This window comes from Mustela erminea, chromosome 11, assembly GCF_009829155.1.
Source record: "Mustela erminea isolate mMusErm1 chromosome 11, mMusErm1.Pri, whole genome shotgun sequence".
In the NCBI taxonomy this organism is placed as follows: Eukaryota; Metazoa; Chordata; class Mammalia; order Carnivora; family Mustelidae; genus Mustela; species Mustela erminea.
The window spans coordinates 61530605-61542393 of NC_045624.1; the positions used below are offsets into that span (position 1 = coordinate 61530605).

The window sequence follows — 11789 nt, forward strand, 5'->3', positions numbered from 1 at the left end:
TTTTATTGCTCAAAGGCCTCCTATATTAATATGGTAAGAAAATTAGCAGTATAAGAAACCTATAAAATGATTAAGCATATGACTCTTCCTTTTAGCCCAGGTCATGGTCTTAGGGTCATGAAACAAAGCCCCAAATCGGGCTCCATGCTCAGCGTGCGGGTCTGCTTGTCCCTCTCCCTCTGCTCCTCTCCCTGTGCATGCTCTCTCTCTCAAACAAATAAAATATTCTTAAAAAGCTTATTCATAAACGTATATAATAAATCCAAAGAAAGACATTAAGCTGCCTATGTAATCATTAGCATATGTTTGAAATTTCCACTGACTTTATTTTTTTTTTAAGTTATTTACTTATTTGTCAGAGAAAGCACACACGCAATGGGAGTGGCAGGCAAAGGGAGAAGCTGGCTCCCCACTGAGCAAGAAGCCCAATGCAGAAATCGATCTCAGGACCCTGGCTCACGACCGGAGTTGTAGGCAGACACAACCAGCTCAGCCACTCAGATGTCCCGAAATTTCCACTGACTTTAAATTACCACCATTCTCCAGAAAAAGACCTTCATGAATAGAAAGGTTTTATTACTATAAGCTAAAAGCTGACTTCAGGACAATTGTAACCACAAATTTTATGAAATATATAATAATTTCTCAGTCCATAATTTTATCAAGGTTGCCATAAATAAACAAAATATTATAAATAAAAATAAACACCATTTATAAAATATTATAAATAAAAATAAACACCATTTTTCATCCACATATTACTGTTTTCAGCCATTTCACTTTTTTAAAAAATAAGTACCTTGTGATCTGATAAAGTGTAAGGACATTGTGATCTGAAAAATGTTACTAAATATAAAACAGACTGAGGATACTTATATAACATTTAAGCTACTGCCATATAGTGATATACATATCACAGAGTGATATATTTAACATTTAACACTATTTTTAAAAAATTTTGTTTATTTGACAGACAGAGATCACAAGTAGGCAGAGAAGCAGGCAGAGAGAGAGGGGGACTGATCCCCACTGATTCCCACTGAGCAGAGAGCTCGATGCGGACTCGATCCCAGGACCCTGGGATCATGACCTGAGCCAAAGGCAGAGGCTTTAACCCACTGAGCCACCCAGGTGCCTCTTTAACAGTATTTTAAAAATTAATTTTGTTTTAATAAAATTTGATGTAAAAAGGCAAAAAAAAACCTGTAAGCTTCATATATGTTGGTATTTCATAGTAAGTATTTCTGGAATAGTGTTTGAATTAACCCTAGAAACTCCCAGTCTCTTTCTACCTTCGCACAGCAGAATGAAAGCAAAGTGGATGATCCTTTAAATCATTGACACTATTAACACAGTTTTGTTGGCTGATGCATGTTTGACAGTTGCTATTTACAATCATGGCTGAGAGCCAGGTCTTACTGAGCTTGGGAAAGAGATTTAATATAAGGAAGAAGTGGTAAGCGACACCTGGGTGGCTCAGTTGGTTAAGTGTCTGCCTTTGGCTCAGGTCATTACCTCAGGGTCCTGGAATAGAACCCCAAGTCGGACTCCCTGCTCAGTGGGAAGCCTGCTTCATCCTCTCCCTCTGCCTGCTGTTCCCCCTGCTTGTGTGCTCGGACTCTCTCTCTCTCTGACAAGTAAATAAATAAGATCTTTAAAAAGAAAAAGAAAAAAAAAAGGAAGTAGTGGTAAATATTACTCCTCTAGAACTCCCCCAGCCTAAAAAGCCTCATAAAAAGAAACCTCAGGTCAATTAAATGACATGAGAAGATGGTCTTAATGTTGCCTCGCTGAATCTTTACCTTCAACACGGCAACCTAATATGGCTGTTGCTGCCTTGGTAATGGTAGGCTTTGTCAAACTGTGTCCATCCCAAACAGACACGATACCCTGTTTCATAGAGTAATCTTAAATAAAACAATTCACCTTGATATTTGAGCCATTTATTTATACTGAGATCATCATAGTATAGTGATTACCAGTTTAGGCACTGAAGTTAGGTGGTCATCCAGTCACATATCCACTATTAGACCTTGTTAAGTTACATAATTTCTCAAAGCTTTTGTTCACTTATCTTAATTGGGTGACAATGATAGAAACTGCACCACCAGTGTTATTTAGATGAAATGAGATAATATACATGAAGTGCTTAGCACATTCTTGTAAGTATGAAATTAAGTACAACATAATAGTCTTTGCCATTCTAGGGTACCTGGGTAGATTAGTTGGTTAAGCATGTGACTCTTGATTTCAGCACTGGTCATGATCTCAGGGTCGTGAGATTGAGCCTGTGTCAGGCTCTGAGCTCAACATGGAGTTTGGTTGAGATTCTCTCTCTCCCTCTGTCTCTGCTCCTCCCCGCAGTTGTATTCTATCTCTCTCTTCTTCTCTCTCAAAATTAATAATATCTTTAAATAAATAGTCTTTGCTATTCTGGGTGGAAAATTATCTTTGCTTCCACATTTCTTATCAAGTATTTTGCAACTGCACACATTGTCATCTGCTCAATGTCACTAATGATAAGACAGTGAGCAGATTATTTTGCTGATAAATTTGACCTTCATTTGCACATATCCTCTTACCAAAAAAATGCTGATTTTTAAATAATTTTGATCTTGATAATTAGAAGATACTTACTTTATAACTGTAAAATTGCCTTTTCATGTTCACTTTTAAATATATATCTGGAAGTTTGATTTCAGAGGTCCTGCTGATAGCCAGAAGGATTAATAATATCACAAGTTCCTACTGACTGTATATGCACTATATACGTATTTTATTATTTAATTTGATCCTTAATCCTTACAAAATCTATATGAGGAAGCTGTTGTTATATCCACTATATATTTGAGGAAACTAAGCACAGAAAGCTTACATACTTGCCTTAGGTAAACAAGTCATATGGAACAGAAATGGGTTCATAACTGGGATGATGTCCTATTACATGATTTCAGTAACTGTAAGACCCAGCTTATTCAAAATGTTGTTTCATTGGCATAAAGGAAGTTTGAGAATCATTTGACATAAACTGTAGGAACTCACATGAATTAAATAAAATGAGAAGTCACACATTATTTCCTATTCAGGGTTGTTTATAAGCTAGACTGAAAAAATCACTTCAAGAGAGAAAGGGACTTATGAGTGTTTATCCTCATCTCAACAGACATCACAAAATATTCACTAAGGCTCTGACTAGGCAAAAGTATAAATAAACCCTACTATTGTAGTAGATAAATTTAATATATATTCAGAATCCTAGTTTAGCTCTGAGGTCTTAGGTCTTCAGTAAGCTAACAGGCTCAAAGGGTAAGGTGGTGGAGTCTGCAAAAGACCCATTGGAGTGTGTCTGGTTTTGAAAAAGATTGCTACCAAAAAGTTTGTCAAGGGCGGTATTTCTCACACGGTAACTGAACATTCTTGGAGGCAGGGAGATCGTGAAGGGTGGCCAGTCCCATAAAGGGTCTATTACCAGACCCATAAAAGGTCTATTACCATAGAAGGTAATATATTTCGTTGAAGGTTGCCTTAAAAGAAGGGAGCTACTTACCTTGTTTTCACTTCTTTTTCTCCCAGAAGGAAAGCCAGTTAATGATTAGTGTTTCAGGCCAAAACACATAAATTGTGTGCACGTGTGTATAGCAGTGTAGGTATACTTGACTTGGTGAGCCTGAACTACAGGCTATGTTTAACTCAATGGTTCGCTTCATTTGCATCATTTCCAAGATCAAACCACACAATTTGGAAGATGTGTGTATAGTCTTTTCTAGTAACTGGAATGATAATTGTTACAAATATTGCATCACGATGTTCTAGAACAATTGAGATTCCCAAGTCTTGGGTCATCTGCAGCAACTTCAGAGGTTCTCTAGAATGGCATTAACAAAAATTGCGAATACCCAAGTTCCCAATATTTAATTATTGAAAGAATTCCACAAAATTTTAAAGGGTTTTCTTGTGACAACATTACTGAAAGCTCTTAACTTTATTAAAAATTAACATATTAAATGAAATCAATCCAGAACGTTTCACATATTACATCCATGTTCCATAAACACATATTGAGCACCTACTATGTATCCAGCAGGTTCTGGAATACATCATCAGTAAAACAAAACAGATTGAAACAAAAATAAAACAAAAAATCCTGTCCTTAAATGAACTTTCCTTCTCTGAAGACATGGATAGGAAGAGAAAGGGCGTCATAATGGAAATAGTTCAAATGTAATACCTTGTATTTCAGACCTCCTTTGAAATAGCCAACAAAGTCAGTAGATTCATAGCCTTGAAGTTCTCTACTCTGCACTGGCTTGCCACCCAAATAGTCATCCATCTGAACAGTAAAGATGGCAGCTGCTGTGCTTTCGTCCTGAGTACACTCCTTTCCTGAAACAGCAAAAGACAGCAATTCATTATCAAGCAAGGAAAACGACTAAGACAGAATTTTTGATATGAAAAGCTCTGAAATTTTCCTTGAATTTCTTGAGTTATATCTACATCAACACAATAAATCATTTTCAGCAGAACAATCTTTTGACAGAAATGTTGTAATATAAAATATTATTGTGTTAATAGCTACAAGAATTGTTTTGTTCTTATTTTTCAATTCTTTTTTTTAAAGATTATTTATTTATTTATTTGACAGACAGAGATCACGAGTAGGCAGAGAGGCAGGCAGAGAGAGAGAGAAGAGGAAGCAGGCTCCCCGATAAGCAGAGAGCCTGATGTGGGGCTCGATCCCAGGACCCTGGGATCATGACCTGAGCCAAAGGCAGAGCCACCCAGGTGCCCCTTGCTTTTCAATTCTTTTAAAAAAACTGTTTAAAAGAAGCACCTCTGGGGGTGCCTGGGTGGGCAGTCGGTTAAGCGTATGACTTGGTTTCCTCTCAGGTCATGATTTCAGGGTCATGGGATGGAACCCCATGTTGGGCTCCATGTTCCATGCAGAGTCTGCTTGGGCCCATCTCTCTCCCTCCTTCTATCTCTCTCTAAAATAAATAAATAAATAAATCTTTTTAAAAAATCCACACACACACAACACTGATGTCTGTATATGTTCGAGAAGATATAGCACTATATTCTAGTAGGATGCAGATTCATTTGCTAATCAGAGCAGACTACGAGAATGTTTTCCAATTGTTTTAGCCTTTATTAGCATCAGTCTGCTAATATGTTAATATTTGTAAGGAATATGAACATCATAGGCCACAGATAAATAGCTTTAGAAAAGCAAGTGGTTTTTAGAATGGGAAAATGAACATCACTTGACCTTATCCCTATTTTTAAGTCTTAGTGCCCTCACTTCATTAGCTTATTAGTTGTAAGATTATATTCTCTAAGTGGAAAGGCAGGGTAAGAGAAAGATCCTAACAGCCGTTGAATGTGAATGTAGGTATTATTAATCCAAGAATTTAACACACAACACACATTTAATTTTCACAATTCTAGAATAAATCCCATTCGGGCAACCTCACTCAGGTAAAAAAAAGCGATCCTCCAGAACTGGCATCTTCTGCATACACAGGGATCTGAGCCAGCCCTGACGAAACTCAAATTTAAGAAAGCACACTTCAAAACCCTTACTGCATCTGAGCTGTGTAAAAATCATAAATTATTCTAGAAATAATAACAGCCAACATTTATACATTTATAATATCCTTGATATGGGCCAGATACTGTGCTAGTGGTTGACATGAATGATCTCATTTAACCTTCGCAAACGCATGCAGCAAAAATATTTTCTACTATCTACAATAGAAGCAGTAAAGGCTTCGACAGGCCAAGTAACTTCATAAAGTTGACCTTTGGTAGAACATGACACAGAGGCAGGTTTCTGTGATTCTGGAGCATAGGTTCTTAGAAACTACAACACGAATCAATAGTTTTTTCATACTCAGACTCTAATCAGCAGTAACATGTTGTGGTGATTAGGTTATGATATTTTCTTCCACGAGTAACTGATGTAGAAAATTTAGAAGTCGTAATAAAACTACAGTTCACAGGAAACTCCAACTGAGAGCACTAACCAAAGCTGAAGAAAGGGAAATAGCTATATTAATGAAAGAATTGGATTTCTTTACATTCCTCTCTTACTCTCAAAGAGAACCTGTGTAGCAATTTATTGTCTCAGCAAAAAAAAGTCCACTAGCTGTAGGAGTATTTGACATAGTATCAATTTTGCACTTGTTGTGGTCAAAGGAAAAAAAAACACAACACCTATACAACTTTGCAGTCCGAAAGAACACTCTGCCCACTTTCCCATCTATAAATGAAAATACAAATAAGGATACAGATGTAGATTGGCACAGAGATGTTTTAAGAGGGAACTTTAAATCAAGGTTAATATCAAAAGCATTAAGCATAATGTGTTTGAAATAAACATTCTTACTTGAGCACAAGTTGAAACACAGATTTCTTTAGATGGATGTAAATGGACAGGCATGCAATTAATGAGCGAACTGGAATTAAGTTAATTAAATTATGCTATCATCTTTTGATGCTTGTGTACTGAGCTGGACTAAGGAATATCAGTTTGAATAAGCTAGAATCCTTGTTCTAAAGAAGTTGAAAGATCCTAAAGAAGTCAATACCAGCTTTTGAATGTGAAAACTAGAATGCAATTCAGTATCATGATGCAATTTAGCAATGTTCAGACTCATATGCACTTGCTCTATGAATTCTGCTTATAACTTCATTTATTTTCCCTTTTCTGATATCTTGTACTAATGTCTTTCAAGTTATGATATGTTCTTTTGTGTTATGTTATTTTATATTTTGTTGCTTTACATTTTATTTGTACATATGTGGCAAATTTCCCAAAATTGTTTTAAGGATGTGATGACAGGTACATGATCTACATGCTAAAAGTTAGAGAATGTTAATGAAAAAAAAAATCAAAGACCTTAATAAATATAAAGACACAGTGTTCAAAAAAAAATAAAAGGTATAATGTTCATGGACTGTAAGAAACAATATAATAAAGATGTCAATTTTCCCCAAGTTGATCCACAAGTTTAACACTATTCCTATAAAAATCATAGGAAGGTTTATTATGGGTTATTTGTTTATTATAAAATTTATATGAAAAGGCACAGTCCCCGAAAAAGTTAAAACATCTTGATAAAGAAAAATAAGATCACAGGAATAACTCTATCTGATATTAAGTTTTACTATACAGGTATAGTAATTACCACAGAGTTGTATTGGTAAAAGGAGAGACATAGATCGATGAACCAAATTTCCTCCAAATGGTCACATTTTTCAAATTAGAGTATAGTCTGTTATATCACAATATACTAAAGCAGGAGCATGGATGCACAGTGCAGCACAGAATGCAAAAACCAGTATATTGACACTGACACAATCCACATACATTTCTCATATTTCCCAAATTTTCCTTGTATTCATCAATGTGCAGTTAGTTCTCTAAATCACCTGTAAACTCACATATTCATTATCCCAGTCAAGATACTATATAGTTATATCATCAAAAAAATCCCTTACATTGCTTTTTTATAACTACCCCCATCTCCCCCTCCCCACCCCATCCTTAATCTCTGATAACAAGAAGTCTAAACTTGTTATTTCAAAAATGTTATATAAATGGGATCATACAGTATGAACCCTTTTGGCATTGGTCTTTTTCACTCAGAATAATTTACTGGGGATTCATCTGAGTTGTATGCATCAATAGTTTGTTCCTTTTTCTTGCTGAGTAATAGTCTCTGTTACAGATATGCCACAACTTGATTAATCAGTCACTTGTGGAAGGATATCTGGACCAAATCAAGTTTTCACTTATTCAGATAAGGCTTCTATGGACATGTATAAGATTTTACATGAATATAAACTTTCATTTCTCTGGAATAATGCCCATGAATGCAATTGCTGGGTCATATGAATAGTCGCAAGTTTAGTTTTGTAAAAAAACTGTCAAACTCTTCTTCATAATGGTTGTACCACTTTATATTCTCCCCCAAGCAATGTATAAAAATCCAGTTTCTCAGTGTCCTCAGCAGCCCTATTTATATATTATAAGTTCCTTGAATTGTACACTGTATATTGTAACCCAATTCTTTGGATTCTCAGTGTCTTGCATAGAACCTAGCACAGACTAGATATACCACAAATGTTTACTGCTCTCAAATACATTTATGCAAAATTTAAAACTGGAAAAGAGAGATGAGGAGGGAGGGTGTTTGTAGCTTACGTCCAGGATGTGACTGAGTAGCTTTATCATCCAGCTGTGCTCAGAGACAGGAGGCTCTAAGTAACGAGAAGCAGAAGTGGGTACATCTAAACTGCTCCGTACAGAACTGAAATGGCTTTTATGGAAGGACCAGTGCAACACCTTTTAAGTTATATGCAACAAATTCTTACTTTGTAAAATAAATAAAGGAAAAAATAGTAAAAGGAAATAATCTGAGATATGCAAGGGTATCATAGAAAGCCTCTGAGAGAGAGGGCAGGAAAGATGACTCTTCCTCTCTTCTATTTTCTGTCCTGCTGCTTCTTGCTTCCCCTTTCCTCCTCTTACATGGCCTGCTTCTTGATTTTCATCCAGGTACTTCTCCAACCCGCTCTGAGTCTAACTTCATTCCCCTCCATCTTCCTTCCAACTGATTTCCTTTAGTTGACTTCCTTTCCCCCTGAACTTTCAGCTCTCCCTCTTGGAACTTTTCCTCAATCTGCCTCTCTGATTAATTCTCATGAACTCATCCAAATATAGGTCTTAGGGTAGAAGATTTTGGATGAAATCCAGCTTGCTTCAGGGAACTAAAGTAGGAAGAGCTGTCGAACAATTCCATCTAAAGGCTGAGTGGACCATTTTACTCTAAACTTTTCCATGATCCCCATGATTCTCTCTTGGACAAAATCCTTCCAATTACTATCATTTTCCTCTTTTCTGTCAAAGCTTCTCTCCTTCCCTGCTTCCCCATAAATACAGACACTGTGTCTTTCACAGCGTTTAGCTGTTCTGTGTTATATCGCTTGTCTTATTGTATCTTTGAGATTATAAACTTTCAGAGAAAGTCCATAAATTATTCACATGCAAAAATGCCTTATACAGGGCGCCTGGGTGGCTCAGTGGGTTAAGCCACTGCCTTCGGCTCAGGTCATGATCTCAGGGTCCTGGGATCGAGTCCCGCATCGGGCTCTCTGCTCAGCAGGGAGTCTGCTTCCTCCTCTCTCTCTCTCTGCCTTCCTCTCTGCCTACTTGTGATCTCTCTCTGTCAAATAAATAAATAAAATCTTTAAAAAAAATGCCTTATACAATGCTAGGCACATTGAATAACTACTGAATGAATTAACTTATTAATTAACACACTATTAAGTTCAGTTTTAGGAGACCTTTAAAAGCCTGAAGTGTTTCTGCCCAAAGCATTTCCTATTATAGTTTTCGAAACTGGTGAGCACTAAATGAATAATGGAGTTAATGTGCATCTGTACACCATAAAAAAAAATTTAAAGAGTGAGTTTCTTTGAGTAAGAAAGAACCTACAGAATAACCACCCCCCAAAAACAAACAAACAAAACCCACAAACTGTGTCCAAAGCCTCTTGCAGTCCTCTGACAAACTTAACTGCTGTCTACAACAAGATACGCAGTGCCTCTGCTTCTTAATTCCCCAAAATTACAAATGTGGCATTTGAGAGATACTTTTATTCATTCTAGATCCAAGTTCCAAATAGAGAGACCAAGATGAGGACATTACTATTCTGGCATCATTCATTCATGAACATGGTTTTACATTAAGCTTTCAGTGATTTCTGGTATAAAATGTAAATAGATCACTATTTATCTTAAGAATAGTGACACTACACTGGGAAACCAAAATGTGTTTGGAACTCTGCTTGACTTTGGTCAAGCAAGCACAAAATTTTAACTTCAAATGCTATAATAAAAACAATCCATCTCCCTCTTTGTATTTCTCACTGGGAGTGTCTCTTTCAGGTATTCACCACCACTGAGAACAACCCTTCTTAATGGTTTCTGCCATTTCATTTCTTAAAATCTTCAAAAGTTAGAAATAAAAATGATGGCTTTTCAATGACTTCCAAATGCATATATATGTGTGTGGTTTTGTGTGGTCTCCCGGCAGGCTCAGGAATAAAGCTGAAAATAACAAACTCAAAGTCCAGGAGAGGCAAACAGTTTGAAAAGAAGGCCGTAGGTCTCGGATAATCGGCACGTTGTTAGACCGGGTGTGCCCACTGGCACAGGATCTTACAGGGAGAGGCTGGACATTCAGGATGTTGACGAGTAAAAGTAGAAGGTGGAAAAGTAGAACACACAAGGCCCAGTATTCTGACAACCTGGCACAAGTGCTGCCCAAAATAATTACTACTGCTGGAGAAGCGTTTAGTTTTATACTGTGTCCTTGTTCAAATAGATAAGTAGTAATAATAAAAATAACTACTAGAATAAAGCAACTCATTTAAATAATACATAAACCATATAAAGCTATTTATTTATATTAACAAGATCTGTATTTTTTTTTTCTCTTTTCCATCCAGGGTCGCCAACATGCTGACCAGCAGGAATTTCTTTTAGCCGGCTGTGTGAGCAGTGTGGAGCAAGTGGATTCTGATTCAAAGTCGCACAGAGCATTAACTGCCTCAATGTGGGGAGAAATATAAACTGGGGCCCAAGGGCAAAAAATAAAAACAAATTAACCAGAGAAAAGGGCGACGGGGGTGTGTATGGGGTGGAGGAGTACTTCTCGCCAGCTGCGGAGGATGCCTACAAACTTGTTTGACTTCATCTCCTCCCTGACAGGGAGATCAGGACTGAACTTGTCGAAGGTGAGCGGGACTTGGCCAGAGCCAGGGTGCGCTAAGCAGCGGCCCTGGGCAGGAGCGGGGTTTCCAACTGGAAGGTGCAACGGACAGAAGCTGAAGAAACCAGCCTCCGAGGCCGTGAGACCGCCCTAACAGAGGTCAAAGCCCGTGGGGTAAGACTGCTCCCGACAGCTCTGCGCCCCGCGTTTGCAGCGGTGTTTGCAACAGCGGACTCTGGCGTGGGGAAGGTGGCCTTCCCAAAGACGGCCGCCCGGAGGGGACACGACAGACGCGACGGGTCCCCAGGCCCTTCCCGTTTGCGGTTTCCCTCTCCCCCGACCCCACCCGCCCTCCAGCCTGCCAGTCTCAGCCTCCTGCGGCCTCGCCCCTCCCCGCCCTGCCTGCGCTCCCTTACCCAGCCAGAAGTGCAGGCGATAGGTGAAGCCCTGGCCCGCCTTGACGGTGTGCAGCACCAGGTAGGCATCCCCGACGTAGAAGTCGCCGTAAGCGCTCTGGGGCACCGGCACGAGCTCGAGCTTCTCGACCCGCCAGACCTGCAGCCCCGCCTGCTTGCCAGCTCGGGCAAACTCCTCGTGGTACAGCCCCTGGGACATGGCTCGGACAGGCTCTGCTCCGGCAAAGTGGGCGTGCGATCCAGTCGATCTGGAAGTCGGACTAATCCGAGACCTGCAGTAGGGACACTGTGGACCAGGGTTTTATAGGATTCGCCCCGCGGGGAGGCGGGGCTCGGAAGAAGGAGGGGCTAAGTGCCCGAGCCTCAGTCACTCCGGGAGTTGGGGATCCCTTCCCATTCTCATTGCTACGCCGGGTACCGAACTCCTGCGCGCTAATCCGAGTGAGCAGGAGAACCAGAATCTCAGAAATCCAGAGATGCGAAGGGAATTTAAAGAAATTCCTGAAAATGCCTACTGGTCTAAGGAAGGACATTTCTTTCTGGTAACACGTGGAGGAGATCAACAATTTAAATTCCAGTGGGCGAATACTTCTTTA

The 11789-nt window shown here is 38.9% G+C and overlaps 1 protein-coding gene across 1 annotated transcript in view; it reads right to left on the reverse strand.

The window, feature by feature from the left end:
- SCIN (scinderin) overlaps nt 1-11499 on the reverse strand; it is a 76198-nt gene extending 64699 nt beyond the window's left edge. Inside the window, exons 1-2 of the mRNA XM_032305465.1 lie at nt 11194-11499; nt 4229-4383 (exon numbers count right to left, since the gene is read on the reverse strand). Coding sequence (XP_032161356.1) covers nt 4229-4383; nt 11194-11392 — 354 coding nt within the window. The 5' untranslated portion in view covers nt 11393-11499. The remainder of the gene's footprint in view (nt 1-4228; nt 4384-11193) is intronic.
- Nucleotides 11500-11789: the final 290 nt, after the last annotated feature.